Source organism: Halyomorpha halys, unplaced genomic scaffold, assembly GCF_000696795.3.
Source record: "Halyomorpha halys isolate HHAL.00 unplaced genomic scaffold, Hhal_1.1 Scaffold340.1, whole genome shotgun sequence".
Lineage (NCBI taxonomy): Eukaryota > Metazoa > Arthropoda > Insecta > Hemiptera > Pentatomidae > Halyomorpha > Halyomorpha halys.
Genome location: NW_027108009.1, coordinates 639,468 through 659,490, shown reverse-complemented (window position 1 = coordinate 659,490; position 20,023 = coordinate 639,468). Strand labels below are relative to the sequence as shown.

General features: G+C 28.5%; 1 protein-coding gene across 2 annotated transcripts in view; it reads right to left on the bottom strand.

The window, feature by feature from the left end:
• The window catches only part of Prm (Paramyosin), a 64,846-nt gene that overhangs the window by 14,093 nt on the left and 30,730 nt on the right, over positions 1-20,023 (bottom strand). For both annotated transcript variants that reach the window (XM_067046406.1, XM_067046407.1), the window contains 8 exons: positions 13,548-13,634; positions 8,555-8,721; positions 5,242-5,320; positions 4,616-4,735; positions 4,398-4,523; positions 1,830-2,026; positions 587-719; positions 266-482 (listed from right to left, as the gene is read on the bottom strand). In XM_067046406.1, the coding sequence (XP_066902507.1) occupies positions 266-482; positions 587-719; positions 1,830-2,026; positions 4,398-4,523; positions 4,616-4,735; positions 5,242-5,320; positions 8,555-8,721; positions 13,548-13,634 (1,126 nt within the window). The remainder of the gene's footprint in view (positions 1-265; positions 483-586; positions 720-1,829; positions 2,027-4,397; positions 4,524-4,615; positions 4,736-5,241; positions 5,321-8,554; positions 8,722-13,547; positions 13,635-20,023) is intronic.

Genomic DNA, 20,023 nt, shown 5'->3' with positions numbered 1-20,023 from the left:
CTTATTTTTGCAGTAAAAATCAACAGTTTTTTAAGGAAGGAATTTGGGCTTTACCATCTTGTTGGGAGAAGGTTACCGACTGTAACGGTGGATATTTTGATGAATAGAGGTGATTCTTTGATAATATTTATTTATTTATAATTTCCCCCAAAAAAACGACAGGACTTTTTGAATGACCTGGTAAATATAGTAAGATCTCATATGATAATCAGCATTCCTGTTCTATCATTTATCAAGTAATTGTACAGATATTCATAATTATTACCTCCCAGTTTCTTGTTCTCCCTGGCCAAAGAATCCTTCTGCTCCCTGGTCTTCTCGAGCTCATGGTTGAGACGCTGGAGCTCTTGAGCCTTGTTGCGGAGATCCCTCTGAGACTGATCCAAGGCGATGACTGTTTCATCAAGACGGCTCTTCAGCTCAATATTGATCTTCTCAAGATGCTCAGAACGCTTTTGCAGTTCCCTAGCAGTGTTGTTGGCCTAAAAAGAATTGTTCATATACTCAATCAATCCAGTAGTTTATTTTTGAAAATGAACTGTTGTTGTTAGGAAGAAAAATTTATCAAAGCTGGCTTTTCCTTTACCTTTTCAAGATCGATGATCAAGACCTCAACTTCACTCTGGAGGCGAGATTTCTGTTTCTCCAAATTGTTGATCTTGACAATGAGGGTTTCAATGTGCTCTTCCTGTTCTTGGAGACGGACAGTGTACTTCTTCCTGCAATCAATGGGAGAAGTTATAAATATAACATTCATGATTAAAACTATAGTTTAAATAAAATAGTTAGACTTTATTTAATTCTTTTAATAAATCAATTTAAATATCGTAATGTGAAGAGAGATAAGATATAATTTTCAACAATATATATACATATAAAAAATCATCTACAGTCTGCAATATGTGCCATACATATCTACTAATATATAAAACCAAGTAAACGCAATACGACTTATATATGATGGAATAGGACTCGCAAAGAATTTATTACAGATCCACACAAAGGAAAAGTAAACAAATTAAGACTTCATCCGTTCGGAATCATTTATCATTGAGTATCTAGAAGGTTGGCAAGGTAGTTTATTCGGTTTGCACCAGTAAATAGCATTATATTTATTTTGTTATTTCATGATACTTACTGATTTTTTTTCTTTTGAGATCTGGTAGTTGATACCATCGATTCAATATAACTTTGTTAACAGCTGTCAGTTTAACATGATGTTCAAAAATTAGCATTTTTTGACTTTTTTATTTGCATAAAGAAAAGAAAGTAGTTGAGGCTCACACAGATAAATGTGAAGTTTATGGTGATTAATTTAACAGAATTTACTTGTCAGAATTGGTTTTAAAAATTTTTTTGGTAGAATTTTCATACAAAGATAGCAAACATCCTGGTCGACCTCCCGAAGTTAAAGATGACAAAATGAAAGCCATAATTGAATTGAATCATCATATAACTGTGCAAGAGATTACAAAAGAGATAAATATGTCACACAACAATTGGAAATCATATAAGACGTCTTGTACTTATTAAGTAGCTTGATATTTAGGTTCCACACGAAATGAAAGAAATTCACCTAACACAATGAATTAATATTTTTTTATACACATTTCAAATGCATTGCAAACAACCCTTTTTCGATTTACTCTATGGTAAATCAGTGATAAATTGTTGACCCATTTATCACTGGTGGACCATCTACGATAACGTTAATTGAAAAAAATCATGATTCAAGGTTGATGAACCAGCACAAACCTTCTTCAGAATTTAAAAAACAGCAGTTTTAACTTTGCATAAGGTATGAAAATGTGCTATTAAAAAAAGTTTACCTGATTTCCTCAACTTCTTCGATGCGGGCAGAAGCTTCAGCCTCGTACTTGGATTTCCAGGTAGCGGCATCGCTGTTGACCTTGACGAGCTGCCTCTCCAGTTCCAGCCTGGCCTCAGCCTCCTCCTCCAGTTGAACTCTTACAGATTCAAGTTCAACCTCAACTTGGTGGAGGTTAACTTCCAGGGTGGATCTCCTCTATACAAAAAATAGACATTTATGGATTACTTTGCTGTTCCAATTCAGTTTTAAAATTTTTATAAATTTATAGTAAATCTACTCCTGTCAAAATGGGGAAGAAAACAAAAATAAAAAACAAAACATTAAAAAAATAAAGAAGTGAACTCTTCTACATCCATCTCCATTTTGCAAACAAAAATAGTTAAATAATAAATCCAACAGACCAATAGAGGTAACTTTCTGAACAAAGTAGGTATAAATGAACCATGAATAAAAAATAGAAAAAGTGACAATCCACATGTAATGCTGGAAATTAAAATTTGCTTCCAATTTAGAATTAAAAAGTTATAAATTTTTCTCGAATATGGAGACAAAAAAAACCTTTTAGCTTATTTAATTTTAACAGTTATATAGTTTTTACAAATATATTTGTATATAAAATTAATTTATATGTTTTAGATATGAAAGCCCCTCAAAAGATGAACTAGTAAATATTGCTCAGAATAAGAGAAAACAATTTTTTAAAAAAAATAATTGCAATAAATACTTTCATAAAATATATACATGAAAGTATATAAGTATATTATATTGTATATAAGTATTTTTAATATGATTATGATGAAGAGGATAATATTTGAAAATGGCCAATGAATTAGGGCCGAACCGTTACAAATATTTTAAATATATATTTATATAATATAGAAAATGTTTATAATTATGTAGTATTATATTAAAAAATTGTGGATGTAATGTGTTCTAAATTATTTTTCCTTAATCATTTTGACTGATGTTTAATAATTTTATGAATGTATATGTTTATTCCAGTCTTTATATTAATATCGAGTATATCGATTAGTATCATCAGAACATTATTTTCTTAAAAATGGCATAGATTTTTTAGATTTTGTGAGTTTAGGAGTGGGGGTGAATTGATGTAGAAAAAACATATTCTGCCTATATAGGACCCATTAATTTTCGAAAAGTAAAATTCTTATAAACACACATGATCTTTACATTCACCTCTTCCATCCCAAATATACAAATCTGTGGGACTTTTTCACACATAATTAGATGTCTAATTTGACTGGACTAATAGTTGTGCCTTCCATATCTCAAAAGGTATATGCTTTAATAAAAAAAAAAAAAAAGATTTTATAAACTCTTTAGTTTCAGTGGTGTGGACTAGAAAAATATTAATCTAGTCCATATTAAACACTTAACACTAACATAAAAAAAAAAAAAAAAAAATGATAAGCATAGTAAAAAGGGCCTGAAATTGTTAAATAGCTTGAAACCCTCCACTCACGCCCTCTGTGGTAGCCTTACTTACCTGACTTTTCAGACAATTATAGTGAATAGGTTGTTTTATGAACAACATGTCACAATCTCACAGGAGAAGATTATAACACAAAAAAAGGCAATTCTTCCCGACTTGACCCATCCCACTAACACCTCCAGGGAGCAATGATCATATATCAATTTTGAAATATTACTTAAAACAGGAAGAGGAGACTTAAGATAGTTTAATTGAGCAATATTTAAAAAGTGCTTGAAATTGAAAAAAGGTGTGATTATATTACTCCCAACATTAAGTAAGTAATTACTTTAAGTTCCATGGATTTGTGTGTTGGGTTTGGGTTTAATGAAATGACCTATGTACAAAATTAAAGTATATTAAATTTCTTACAAAAATGATCATAATTTTTTTTTCTAAATACAATTGTTTTTGGGATATGGATGCATTGTTTTTTTTTTTTTTTAATTGACAATTTTCTTACATTTTAAAAATAATATAAGTATCAAGGTGTGGGATTGATAAGTTATGTTATGTCCAAAACATATCTCAGAAACCCTATGGTTTAGAAATAAAGTTCAAACCACTTTTGTCAGAAAAATGATGTAGTTTAATTTTATATAGAACTTATTTCACAAAACCCAATTCTTTTCAAGAGGTAAGAAAAAAATTGATAAAAAACACAGTTTTTCACATCGACTCACAGTTCACATCCACTCCCTTTATCTCAAACCAGATGTGCGAACTCGAGGGACTTTAAAGCATGTAATATATTGGAGGAGCTAAACAACACAAAACTTTTTTTTTTTTGAATTTTACTGATTTTTTTATTTTATGATTATGCCCATTTTGACTAGACTAATTAGCATAACTAAAAATTTCTACTTTACTTTGATTGCTGATTTGACTAATGAACATTTTAATTCAAGTGTTTGTTGTGCTTTTAAGAAAATTTAGCCGACTTTTTAAATTTTCAAATTGGAAAATCGTTATTCACATATTTCCTTTAAAATTAATGGATATATCTAGCAAATGATGCAAACTGGAATATAGTCATTTCAATGGAAATAATATTTTTAGGATAATTTTCCTTACCCTTTCATCTTCCTCAAGGCGACGGCGAGCGTCCTCTAATTGAGATGCAACCTGGCTTCTCAGATAGGTAACATTTTCAATATTGACCTTCAAGTCTTGAACTTCTTTGGTTAGTTCAATATTTTCCTACAAAAGAAAAAAAATAAATAGTTTTCAAGATGAATTTTTCATTCTTATGCTGTGAATATTTCCACTTTTATTAAATTTCAAAGGCATACCGAATGTAAACGAGTCTTGTGAGATGTAATGTCTATAATTGTGCGGTTCAGTTCTTCAATGCGCACATTAAGTTCATGGATGGTAACTTCCAATTTTTCTGAATGTTTGATGCTAATGATCTGTAAAATAAAATTTTTGTTATTTTTTTCTCAAATAATAAAATATGATATAATAGATACTTATAAATTGTTATTATAGTTTTTCTTATTCATATTTTGAAAAATATTTATTATTAGAAAAAGTAATTTATAAAATTGTAAATAATAACAAAAAAACTAAGTAATATCAATAAATATTATTTCTCTCAATGAAATAACACCAAAAAAAAAAATTAAATAAAGAAATTTTTATAATTAATAAGGGATAAAAAACAAAATGAGAATTCATTTCTTGATTTAAAATTTTTACTTGTTGGCACAAAACTTCTAGTACTGAAGCATTATGCAGCCCAATTTAATATTTTTTAACAATCATTTTATTTTATCCTTTCTTTTATATTTTAAAAACTAGAAAAGTTATAATATATTCTATTGTTTACGATGATCATAAGAAATTTTATCAATCAATATTTTAATATCGTAAACAACTAAATTAGAATGGAATTCCATGTATGTAAATTACATGCCTTCTCCTTGTTGGCTGATTCAACTTGGGAGAGTAGTTCGTATACTTCTTGCTGGAACTTGGCCTTTTCCTTTTCAGCCCTGAAATCATAATAATTATTTTAGTCTCAGGTTAAATACTATATAAAGTATTATTATAGTAATAATATAATAAGAAAAATAAGAATAAGAATAACAAGTATATGTAATAATAATAAGAAGTCAAGTTATTTTGGATAATTTTTAAAGCAAGATTTAAGACAAGAGAGGTCCTAAATCTAAATTATCAACCATGGCAGGATAAAAGAGAAACCACTCCTTATCTAACATCAATGCACTAGAAGATAGTATGCTCAAAAACTATGAGTTTGTCTAAGTTTCTTTTTTTGAACTCGATAAAATTAGCTTAAATTTGAAACCAAAATGAGCTCTAACCAAATATTACTTGCTATTTACTCCAAAAATTGATTAATTAACTTTTAGTTTAGGCCCAATGGTTCTCTTAAAAATGGTAGATAACTAAAAATATTGAAAAATGAAATGTGATAAAAAAGATTAGGAACAAAACTGTTCAAGTTGTAATTATTAGTTTTTCATAAAATTCTGATAAACATGATGATTATATAAGGAAATCTTGGCTATGTGCTAAAAGAAAAGCTTGTTAAATTTAATTAATTTTTTTCTAATTGATTGTTCTTTTAGAATATATTTTTTATGTTATGAAGAAAATGGTCAGGAGTGTGGTCAAAAGAAAACAAAAAATATATTTAACTATATTAACTTATATAATTTCTTATTCATATTTTGAAAAATATTTATTATTAGAAAAAGTAATTTATAAAATTGGTAAAAATTGTAAATAATAACAAAAAAACTAAGTAATATCAATAAATATTATATAATAATATATTACTGCCATTATTATGGTATAACAATGTCTCGAAACGTCAGCAAATAAATAGTTGTTAACTATTTTTTTTTTTTTTTACCGCATCTCCGACCATCTTCATAATTTGAAATAATACAGTCAATCATATATATATTTTTATGATTTTTCACATAATGAGAGACAATTTTTTTACTTTTTGAAGAAAGTGGTCAATGTTTGAAGAGTTGTTTCTTGAAAAGTAAGGTGCTCATTTTGGTTTCAAATTGTTGCAAATTTTATTGACTTGAAAAAAAAAAAGAAAAACAGCAAGCTTACTCGATGTCTCGAATGAGTGTATAATTGTTATTATTATTTTTAATTTTTTAACTGTATATTTCTTGATATGATAGTTTTTTATGTGTATTTGTGATTAGTCAAAAGTATGTTGACACTTAAACATTATTCGAAAACATCAAAATGAAAGTATGGTAAATGATAATTTCTTAAAAGTTTTCTTTTTTGATTATTTTTTTTTATAAATAGATCTATTTATCATTTATTTTATTTTCATATTTATCTGGAGATATCAATGAACCTCGATTGGTTGAGGAAATCACCTCAAATACAAATATGGAGATGGGGAAGGGGGCTTGTGCTTGGCATACCTCAGTCGACAAAAATAGATCCAGCGGTTTGGTTACACAATTCTTGGCACTAAATGAGGCTCGCTTTGACTAACTGGGGTATTAACGATTTGTTGACAATTATACATTTAACTTTAAATAAAATTTGTTTAATTGGAAATTTTTCGAAGTATTATAAACGTTTTGTATAAACAGAGAAGATATAGAAGAATTATAACTTGTTTTATTATACAGCTATATCAACAGGAAGGAACAAAGTAGTATATATGTTTTCACAATGAATCCAAACAGCTAATACTTAATGAAATGGAATATTAGATGTTGCTAAGGTGAGAGATAGAATAATATAGCATCAATGAATGAAAGAGTTTTTAAAAAATAATTGTTAGATTTTATAAATTATTATCATTGTTCACAAAATTTTAGTTATGAAATAAATTTAATTATAAGGAAATCATCTTAAAAAATTTCAATTGTTTTGACAATAAATCCAAAGAGTTAATACTCAATGTAATAGAATATTAGATTTTGCTAAGATGAGAGATAGAATAATGTAATATTAAGGGACAAAAGATTATAAAAAAAAAATGTTAGATTATAGAATTTATTCACAAAATTTTTATTATTTTTAATAAGTTGTTAATATAAAGATTATACTTATAGAATGGTGTAATTACAGGGATAAAATAACCTGAAGATAGGATAAAGATCCCAGATTGTAAAATAAATAAAGATGTTCTAATAAAAAAGCTTAGTAGGAAGTATTTTCACCGAAATTCAAATACATATTACATTTTTGATGTATTAAACCCATATCTAGTATAAATCCCCTAATTTAAAACTACAAACAAAAATTAATTGAATTACAAACAGGATTAATAACAGGTAAGTTATATGTAGTCACATTGTTTATTTTTGATTTTTCATTAAAACATACAGTTGAAGAACGCAGTATTAGGACATACCATTTTATTTTATTTTCCAGTTTTTTTTTTAGTATTATCAAATATGAAAAAAAATATTTGTAAAAATACTTCTGTCCTTATCTATACATTTGGTTGTATTAAATTAAATGTTTATAATTGATATTAGTATTTAAATTTTTTAAAAAACAATTTCAATTGAACTTTAATTATCATTTCAAAGTTTCCTAATGTTTTATTTTTTTTTTGTTAGACCTATTTCATCAAAAAAAGGAACTAATGAATTTTAATTGAATTTGGTTCATTGTTTTTTTAAAAAAGACAATGTTAATACAAGATTTTTTTTGTAACAAAATGGTTGTAAAAATAAAAAATAACAAAGGTATTTGGAAATAGATCAGGGTGACAATAAAAATAAAATATAGTTTTTAAATGTTTTATGTTCCAATCACTTGTTTTCATACAAAATTTTAAATTAAATAAAAAAAAAATCTGTACCGCTACGACCCATGAAGTGTCAGGGGTGCAGTACTTTGGAAGGAAGTACAGTTACTAGACCAATGGTTGTGCAAGGAGGTGATTTGGTCAGAATTACACTCGACTGCTAAATTTTTCTCCAATTAAGGGCACCCACTTTAGCCCTTTATAAGGCAGGGTGAACCCTGCAGGACTTCCAAACCCACAGGGTTCACTCACAGCTACAGTTATAAAATAAATAATTATCTGTCACAGCCAGATTCAAATCTGGGTCCTTGGAGTTAGTAGCACAGTGCCTTACCACTCCCAAAATTTAATTTTAATGGTTTGAAATTCATTCTATCTCATCAAAAGCTTTACTCATTGCAATCGCATACATTATTTTTTCTCATAACAAGAGAGATAGATAAATAAAAACACTTACTTTGACTTGGCTTTTGATATAGCATCAAGCTGCTCTTGGTAATCAACAACAACTTCTTGGTGTTTCTTACGGAGGAGATGGGCGGTTTCTTCTGACTCCAGATGGACATCTTCGAGGAGCTTCCTTAACTTGAGTAACTCAGTGTCTCTCTTCTTGTTAATTTCAAACTGAAAATTGAATTTTATATATTAATTTATTGTTAACCTTCTTTGACATTCATTACTCTCTGTATCTCTTAATTTAATGCTTTAAATTAGGAATTAATGACTGCAAGATTTATCTTTCTATTATGGTGAAAATCATTAACAGATAAAAACTTTGTTGATAATTATTAATTTTTATTAATAGTAAATAATATAACTGACTTTATTAATTATAATAACTCTTAAATATTGTTGAAATACTTAATAAATGAAAATAAATTGAAGATTGAACAGTGAACAATTTTTAAAAATCTTTAAATTATCCATGACAAAACAACATATTTTTTTTCTCAATTTACAGTTTAACTTCATATCACCAGATTACAAAAGAAGTGGAAAGATATCTATAATTGAAAAATAATCTTATGGTGATTATGAACTATAAATATAAATTATTAAAAATAAATATTCGAATAAGAATTTTAGTTGAATTATATTTTATTAATTATGATAAATCTTACAATTAGTTAAATATTCAAAAAAATTCATTCAAAATGAAAATATAATGAAATATTTAAAATTAAAATGAACATTACATAAATATATAAAATCTTTTTTATATATTTATCTGATTATAAGTTAAACTATATATTAAAAAAAAAAAATTTGTAAATGAAGAATAGTTAAATAGGAAATCTAGTAGAGTGCACTAAAAAACAATAAAAGTCTTATTATAATTATTTTAAGTTTCTAAAAGTAAAATATGGTTATAAAAAAAAGATGGTTTAAAATTTGATTTAAATTTAGTTAAAGAAATAATTGATTTTTCCTAAATATTAATGCAAAAATTCTTAATTTATATAATTTTTAACAGAAATATAATTATTTTAAAAATAAGTCTTTTGTAAAATCTATGGCGATGGCTTTCTTCACAATGATGCTAAGAACTTTCCACTAGCTTCACGAAAAATATAATTAAAGGTTCTCACTTTTAGGAAAATTATAATTTTTGACTGAATTGATTTAGGTATAAATACTGAATTGAATAGTCAATAAAAATAATTGAAAAGTTGTAATTTTTCTAAAAGATTAATTTTATATATATCTATCGCAATATTTATTTATATATTGTAGATATGAAAGCCTAGAGAAATATCACCTAAGTTGATAAACAGCTGGAAATAAACAGGGTTTTAAGTAAGCACTCACAAATACTTCCAGGAGTAGTATGTTTGAAAATAGCCAAAACGTTAAAAAAAATGAAATATACATAGATATAGAATAAAACTGTTATTACTATATTATTACTTTTTGTTATTACAATATAACTTTATATTAAAAAAAAAAAAAAAAGGTATGCTTAATGTGGTTCAATAAGTTTTTATTTTAGTATTTGCGTTTGATATTTAATAAGAAAAAAAATATGTAATTCTGTCAAAGATCAATTTGAACATTATTTACGACTGTAAAAAAAAAAAAAAAAATTCAATATATTTTCATTTAGCAACTATTTCGACTAAATCTATGTGTCGCTTCAAATTAATAAAGTAAGTGGTATTATTTACTAATTATAAATTATCATAATTATCAACAAAAATTCTTATCTATCAGTTTATTCTTTTTCCTTAGAGTATTTTTCTATAGTACATGGATACCTTTCCCCTTACCTACTCTAGTGATATGAAGTTAAACCATAAATTGAACAAAGTTATTAAATTTTTTCATGCATTGATTTAAAGATCATTTACAACTTTGAGGCATGTCTTAAATTGATTGCTACTAAATATAAGGCTTTCAATCACCACTACTAAATATACTTCAACTAAAATAGATGACCTACTAGTTTAATAGAATGATCATCAATCTAACATTAGATTTTTCAGTTAGCTTTGACAAACATTTTTTGTTTTAGACCATTTGAAATAATACAGTAAATAACAAAACGTATTTTGTAAATGAAATGAGATATATAGAAAAAATCATTAATGACACATTTTTTCTTAGAACTTCAAATAAGTACGATTTCTTATGTACAAAATTGTTCACACAGTAGTGTAGCAAGGTAAAGATAAGGAGAATGAGAAAATTCTCTTTTATTAAATTTGTTTTTCCTATTCTCTTTTGTTTGAGTATTCATTGCACAACTTGAAAGTATATTTGGTATTATTGTCCAGCTGATTCGTAAGATTATTCTAAAAGTTATATTAGTAAAACTATCAGAGGAGATGGTACGAGTTTCGAACAAGAAAACCAAAATAGTATAAACTATTTACTAATAACTAACACTTCGACCCGCTCTACAGGTTTTCATCAGGGCTAAAATAAAAAGATACAGAGCAAGGAGAGCTAATGAAAGAATATATAAGTGAAATGTAAATAAAACAAATATAAAGATGGAGGTATAAAAAGATGTCCGAATAAACAAAATAAATTAAATTAAAAATTAATTATATCCATACTCCTATGACCCATGAATGGTGCAGAAATTTGTAAGGAAGTACTGCTACTAAACCAACGGTTGTGCAAGGAGGTGATTTAGTCAGAATCATACTCGACCTACGGATTTTTACCCAATTAAGTGTCCCACCTAATGAGGCTGTGTTGAACCTTGAAGACTTCCGAACCCACAGGACTGACTCATGGCTACAGTGAAACAGAAAATAATTATCTGCCATAGCCAGATTCAAACCCGGGTCCTTGGAGTTTGTAGAACAGCGCCTCATCCCTGATTTACCCAATCCCATAAATAAAATAAAATAAACCAATTCCAAAATAGTATGAAAGTTAAAAATGAATACCAAAAATATAAAATAACTAAAGTTTTTGGTTATACACTTACATTATCTTTGCCAACTATCTGCCTGTATCTTAGCCCTGATGAAAACCTGCAGTGTTGGTCAAATTGTTAGGCATTAATAAATAGTTTAAACTATTTTTTGGTTTTCTTGACCAAAACCTGGACCATCTCGATTTAAGTCATATACTTGCAATTATCCATACATAATAAACAATATTATAGTATTTAACTTGAAATTTTAAGATCTTGACCATTTAACATTCACTGTATATAACTAATAAGTAAATTGAGTGTGATACTTAAAATAAATTATTAAAGAAAAAATAAAATAAATTATGAAACGTTTTGTAATAAAACCTGTGATTACAATTTTAAGATACGGTCAAAACTCAATAAGTTTAAGTAAGGTTGATTTTACTCTGAATTATCAAATTTTTGAGATATTGAATTTTTTGAGAAATCAAGTTTATTGAATATCTATCTGATGTCTATTAACTCTAAATTGATGATTAATGATGATATTTGCCAAAATAAAGTCACAAAATGTTGATTTCTTTTTGTGCGGAAAAAAAAAAACTGTTGGTTTATAGAAAACTATACAACAGGAACAATTAGACACAGATGACAATTAGCACTAAAATTAAAGCTAGTTGAATGTACTACAATATAGTTGATAACATTAATCTATGTAGGAGCAATAGTTCCCATGATATTCAAAAAAATTACTTCACAAGGATTGATTTTTCGTTATTTGGAAAAAAAAGGCTTATTGAAAAACTGTATCTCAAGAATTATTGAACGTAAAGAGCTCTCTTATAGCAGCATACATTTTAGAAAATTAACTCAATGTTAAATAACATCCTATAAATGGAGAAGATGGGAGGGGAAGGGGGATGCGGTCAGCAAAAAAACACCAATAAACAAAAATTATTTATTCGTGCCAATGTTTCGACCTGAGTTTAAGGTCTTCATAAGGGAGCTTTCGGCAGAGATTCTGACTAAACTCAGTTTAACCAGAAAACCAATTTAGCCAGAATCACTGCCGCAAGCTCCCTGATGAAGACCTGAAACTCAGGTCGAAACATCGGCACAAATAAATAATTTTTGTTTATTGGTGTTTTTTTGCTGACCGCATCCCCCCCTCCCTGACCATCTTCTCCATTTATAGGATGTTATTTAACATAGAGTTAATTTTCTAAAATGTATGCTCTTATAAGAGAGCTCTTGAAAATTGTAGGTTTTTCTTGAGTAAAAAAAAGGAGTATGCAGCTTGATTACTTCAATATCTACTTAAAGTTACATCTTCTACTGGAAAAGTTTTAAATCTAATTAGAACTATTGAATGAAAAACACTCTTCCTTGTTTCAACTATTTATTTTATATCATTAATAAATGAAAACGTTTCGGAGTTGTCACCCTATATTTAGGTCTCTAAAAAAATTCTCAAACACATACCAAGCATACAACAATTACTTATTAAACATTTTTGTAAAACAATTACCTGATTAAATATCTATATATAATTAAATTATGTTTTCCCTTATTAGTCCAGTATTGCTAATAGCAACATATTATTATCACAATATAAAATTTCTTTAAATAATTAAAACAATCACATTTTTTAAATAAGGAGATATAAAAACCTTCCTGAAAGGTTATCTTTATCATAGATAACAAATACATTAAAGGGAAGTCAACATTCAATATCTACAATTTAATAACATTTATTGTATCTTACGTACAGTCTTGATGAAAATTCTTTCAAGTAAAGAACTAAAAAATAAATTCTTCACATCTTAAACATCCATTACTTTTTTATCTTCCATATAAAGGTTGGCTCAGTCATCAATTTTTACTAGTAACTGTATATAGTTTTCATTAATATAATCAAATAATAATTGGGTTGAAATAACTGTTTTTCGCTCAAGAACTAAGGGTTTAATTCGAAATATCCAGTTTTGAGTTACAGTTTTGACTAAATATCTTTTTAAAATCTTTGTATAAGAATAAATGGTAATTTTTGACAATTAAATTAATATCAAAAATATTTTACCTGACTCTCGGCACCTCCTTCAGCTTCCTCGAGCCTCTCCTGAAGTGAGAGGACTTGTACGCTCAGGTCAGCTTTTTCACGTTCGATCTGTACAAGAAAAATATTTAAAATATATTATTAATATAAATTGTTAGAATTTATAAGCAAAGCATAATTAGCTAATGTTAGAGCAGTAAAATATATATAAAGAAATAATAGAGATATTGTAACGGGATTATCATGTAAGCCGTGGTCAAGAGAACAATCGATAATTGGTTAATTTGTAACGGAGTGATTTGATTGGTCGTCCGAGAGAAGGATCGATAATAATCGTTAGATATTGTCGATTATTATGGCGAGAGTGATTTGGACAAAGATGAAAGTAACGAATATTATTTGTATAGTGTGAGAGTGTAACCTTAGTGAAGTATAATTTCGGTATTGTTCTTAATTGTTTTTTGAATATCTAAAACTTTTCTTTTCTTTTGTTGTTTCTTGGCCCTGGTATCACGCTTTAATATATTGAGTGAATAATAATTAGTAATGTTGGCTGCAAAGTTTTCAAATAATAATTTAACTTTCAACTTAATAATAAGTATTAAATTTAAATTACGAAGGAAATTTACTCTATTCATAGTGAATTATCAAGGCATGTGGTGAAGATGGAGTTTTAGAAATATACCTTATTGGTAAAATAGATTTGGGAAATAGAGAAAATGTCCGAGAAATGGATGGTCTCTACTTACACAAATTTACAACAAGGGTCAGAGGACGAAATGTAATAACTATCGTGGAATCTCACTCATGACTGTATGTTATAAAATATTTAAGTTAATCTTAACTAGTTGAATCAAGGATTACGCCGAAGAACTGATCAAAAATGATCAATATGGTTTTAAATGAAATCGTACAACTATTGATGCATTTTTATTTGTAAGGTTTGTTGTTCACAGTGTTCATGAAGTTTGTTTTCTTTAATATTGGTAGAGTTTACTTTGCGATAAGTTGAAAATAAAAAATAGTTTGTTATTATGGGACTAGGTCCCTATAGGACAATTACAAAGATAATTTTAATTTTACAATAATATATATTGCTCAAAAACAGTGTGGCCACACTTAATTAAAACTTATATTAAATTTATATATAAATAACTTTAATTTAAAAAAAAAATCAAAAAACTAGCTGACTGAGTGCATAAAAAGCAAAACAAAAAGGTAGTTACAAATTATCTGTACTATTATAATATTGGATTAGATTGATGAAGTAAAAGGTAGTTAAATATAAGGGTTTCAAACGAGGGAAGGGTTGGTACATGGCGTATGTTAGAGGAAATGGAGTTCCAGTGAAAGGCAGCTCGGGTAAAAAATAATTCATTAAACAGTTCGGTGAGGCGGGTAGATGTCAGATAAACGGGACCTGGTTGTACGGGATTGGATTGAGAATTTGAATTGCAGGTTTTCTAGAATATATATATAAATAGTACATGTATGTATATAGATAGTTTAATTTTAATATAAGTTTTAATTAAGTGTGGCCACACTGTTTTTGACCAATATATATTATTGTAAAATCAAAATTACCTTTGCAATTGTCCTATAGGGACCTAGTCCCTGAATAATAAACAATTTTTTATTTTCAACTTACAAGTAAACTGTTCTAATATTAAAGAAAACGATTTGAACAAACTTCATGAACACTGTGAACAACAAACCTTACGCCAATGTTTAGGAAATATTATGTACAGTTTGATACGGCCACAACTGTTCTCCGGTGGGTAATTAATGGATATGAATATGTGTCGTTTTTTTAAAAAAAGGTGAAATTCCACTTTCTTTGAAATACGTTCAGAAAAAATACTTTTTTTCCCCTTTAATTTTGCCTCTAATAAGACAAAGCAACGATTTATCCTCTGTATCATCACGGATATCCATTTAAAGGCTTAGTGGACGTAGAGAGCTATTGTAAAAATTACTTACGTTGCTATCCAATGTAAAAAAAATATGTTTATGTTTTTAAGAGTAATAATCCTTAAAACTTAATATTAACTATGCAGACCTACGTCCTACTACCCATGTGCTGGGAAAATGCCCCAACAACTCCCTCCTCATAACACGCCGGCAACATAGGCCTACCGAGATTGAGATATCATTGTATTCCTTAAGATAGAAGGCACATCTCTGGTCTAGGATCTCACGGTACGTTCGGAAAGTACTGACCTCGATAAGGAGGGTGGCGTGAAAAGAAAAAGAAAATTAGGAGATATATGAAAAATGTATCCATTTCCATAAAGAAAAATTGGTTTGGATTTCGCAGAACAATTTTGAACAGAATAAGCAGCTCTATAGAGAATCTAGACGTTAATATCAGGGAAATTACAATAGGGTTATTCATGATGTGTTAAATGCAAAAGGTTTTAACATGCTAAATGTTAAGAGTATAGGATTGTAAGCAGCCTAATTTAAAGTTCACGTTATGTGTTAAATGCAGAGGGGCTCCTAGTGGAGTTTCTAAGCAGCTTTGTAACCTTTCCTTCTAAAACCTTCCAGAATTTCGTCATTTTCATCCATCACTTCATTAGAGTTCTAAAAACGGCCCAAAATAAAAACAACTCCAACTACGAGAAACTAATCTATCAAAACGACAAAAGAAAAAATGGTGTCGAACTCGGCTGGTACGTTGTGTGACGTCATTCTCCATTTAACAGACCTATTAACTGATTCTCAATCATGTTAAATGTTATATCGTTTTAACATGCTAAAAATCCTCACCACGTATGGCGATGACACATGTCTATTGTCAGTGAACAATAATCCTTACATTGTATCCCAATCTCTCCAATCCCACATCACCACCCTTGAAGAATGGTGCCAAAACTGGATAAATAACAATAAATCCCACCAAATCACATTTACCCTTCGACGTAAACCCATGACCTCTTCCCCTACAATATCCTTTAATAATACCCCACTTATTCCTGTCGAACAGATCCGTTACTTAGGACTACATCTCGACAAACGACTGACATGGAATCCTCATACAAGACTAAAAAGACAAGAAACTGCTCGTAGATTCCGAATATTTCAACATTTACTAGGCAAACGGTCTAAATTGCCAATCCATTACAAAAGACTGATCTACATGACTATTATAAGGCCTATCTGGACATACGGAGTTGAGCTTTGGGGCTCCACTAAACCATCAAATTCCTCCAGAATCCAATCCTTACAGTCCAAAATCCTTAATGCTCCTTACTTTGTCACAAATCAAGTCATCCATCAGGACCTCAATGTTCCATATGTTGCCGATTTGGCCAGAACCAGATACCGTTCCTTCCATAATAAACTTCTCAACCACCCAAATCCACTTGTTTCTAACCTGGCTTCTCCTTCATTATCTAATAATCCTCCTAGGCGTCTGAAAAGAAGATGGCCTCGAGATCTTCTCCTCTAGAAATGTTATTGGAGTTCTATCAGTGGGTAGATTCTCCACATGTTTTTATCATGTTACTATTTCACCTACAGCAAATTTACTTGTTGTATATATGTGTATACAGTTGTAAATATCAATAAATAAATTATTAAAAAAACATGGTAAAAGAAGGAAATATTTATCCAATTAGCATACTTTAAAGATCATGAATACCCGTAATATTAGCCGAGGATTTTATTTATGACTCCTAGAGATTATACACCATTACTTCCATTGATTGTAGGAAAATATGGAATGAATGATAGATTAGTAAAATGAAAAATTAGTGTCCTGCTTATGATGGAGCGGCATTCATTTTTGTCTAGTCGTTTCGCGAGCCAGGAGAATAGAACCAGATACATGCCATAACTGAATAATATTATTCCAAATATTTTGTATAAAATACTGAATGTATCCCAGTTCACAATATTAGATTAATGATTGTTTGAGAGTGGTTTATTTTATTATTAACACAAAATTTTGATCCAAATATACTCTCAAGATTTATTTTTAGAAATTCTCCAACGTTTCGGCCCTCAGACCATTTTCAAGGAGACAACCTTAAATATTGACGTCATATTCTTTAAATTTTGTAATATTTTAAATCTAAAACTTTTTCCCACAAATAATTGTCTCTTTTTCTACTTACAAACGTCATATATAATAACTGTTGTAAATGATGTTAGTAAGTAGAAAAAGAGACAATTATTTAAGTGAAAAAGTTTTAGATTTAAAATATAAAATTTTTTAAAGAATATGACGTCAATATTTAAGGTTGTCTCCTTGAAAATGGCCTGAGGGCCGAAACGTTGGAGAATTTCTAAAAATAAATGTTGAGAGTATATTACGACTAAAATTTTGAGTGTTAATAATACTGAAGGTAGTCAGAGACTTGGATCTTAACTTGTTATTCATATATTCTCCCCAAAACCTCAAAATTAAATCTGGATGCCTGTCTTTTAAACAAGATTTATAGGTTTTATCTGTTTGATAACATTATACATGCACTTATTTTTTTTGTAAGGAGACAAATACAAATAACTTTCCCAGCTTATTGTATATTGCCTAGTTTTGTATATTATTTATTTATATAAAATAATTTTGATTTATTACACTTTCGGAACCAATCTGTTTATGTATGTATAATCCACTTATAGTACTTGCTAAATCTATTTGTATAGGAGTTACCCCTAATTTTTTTAGGAATGGACGTATTGTAAAGATAGTACCGTAGACTGAGGTTACCTTCTTTATTGAGGTAAGGCTACTACAGTTTTTAGAAGACCTAGGTGTTGGCATCGGGGTTATAGCGATCTTGGCGAAAAATATTATTTTGGACTCCCTTGGGATCATACATCATTACCTGCATAGAAATTAGCTCTGAGATTTTTTTTTTTTAGTTTTTGGACCTGTCGATTAGTGTTTTAACTTATTTATTCATTAAATTATTTCTCTATTCATTTAAGTATTATATATATTTTATTTTATACCAGATCGGCCTGGTGGGCCTTACATGGTTGATATAACCGTTATATTATATATGTTTTTTTTTAACAGTTGATTATGGGGGGGGGGTATAGTCTCGTACAAAAGACACCCCACTATATACAATGTTATTATTAAAAGAAGAAAAAAAAATAAATAGATAAGAATAATGCTAAAAGAGGAAAGTAAAATTAATAAAGAAAAATAATGATATTGGTACACTTAAATAAAACAAACAATTGCCCTCTAATAGTAAAAAGAAACAAGTTAATTTGAAAAAGGGACGAGAGAAGAAAATAGAAAAAAATAAAATAATGAATAAATAAAATAAGTAATAATAAAAAGTAAAATAGAGGTAGTGTGACTATGAATTAATTTTATATTTATTAAAATTTATAACAGAATATCCTACAGCAGTCTGGGTTCAGTCTTCGGGTTGAGGTTGGGTTTCCCAGGTTGTAGGTCACTGCTCCTTTAACTGTTGGCAACTGGGATTAACTTAACTTCGTCAACCGTTTTTTGATGTAATCCTCTATTAACTCCATATGTAATTCGAATCATTTAAATGATTTATTTTAACTTTTTTTTTTTTAAATCTATATATTAGTTATTAAATTTATTTCTTTTTTTGTGAACTGATCTACTGTTGTGACTATCGTGTCTTTACTTTGATTTTACATTGCTATCTAATGATAAATTCGTTTAACGAATAGAACCTGGGTAGCGGATCACTGAAGAGGCTCTGAGAGAATGAGTTAGGGAGAATAAAATTGTCAATTTAATGAAATAAAATTGTTAAAAGGAATGAAATTGTTAAATAGGAAAAAAAAAATTGTATTTAATGTGTAGACGAATAATGATTGTAAAAGGAAAAGTTAGAGGAAAAATATATTGTTATATCATGTTAATATATGTATTTTATATATGTCCGATCACGGGTTGATTATTATGCTGTGTATCGTAGCAAACTGATGTATTTAGGCAGCATGGCTGAATAAAGCACTTCTCTGTTACAAATTAACTCCAGTCTATAGAATAACTCAAATACAAAATTTAAAAAAAAACATTTTTTTATGATGTGTCACTATTCCCGAAAAGCAGGGATATTTACAGTTAGTATAGGGTTTTCCAAACCAAGGTTCCCTATTTGAGAGTCTGGAAGAGGGAGGAGGTAAATTAACTGATATTGAAGGTTATTACCTTTATAATTGTGCGTACCAATTATTATAGGCACGCACAATCACTGAGGCCGTGATTAGAGAAGCTGATAGGACTTAAACTCCAAATTTACAAAAGATTAGATTATAAAACGATTAGGTAGGTAAGTCAAAGATAAATGGCAATTTATGTGGAACGAAAGCCCAATGAGAAAATTAAAAATTATTAAAAAGGATGTCAAGCCCTGGGGTACCTCCAGTCGCAAATGCCGTAGAGAGGAAGTTGTACTGACTAGGCTGAGAATAGGTCACCCACTTCTATCTTATATCAAAAGAAACGTCTCCGAACTCCAGTATTGCTATAACAATTTAACAATAAGCCATGT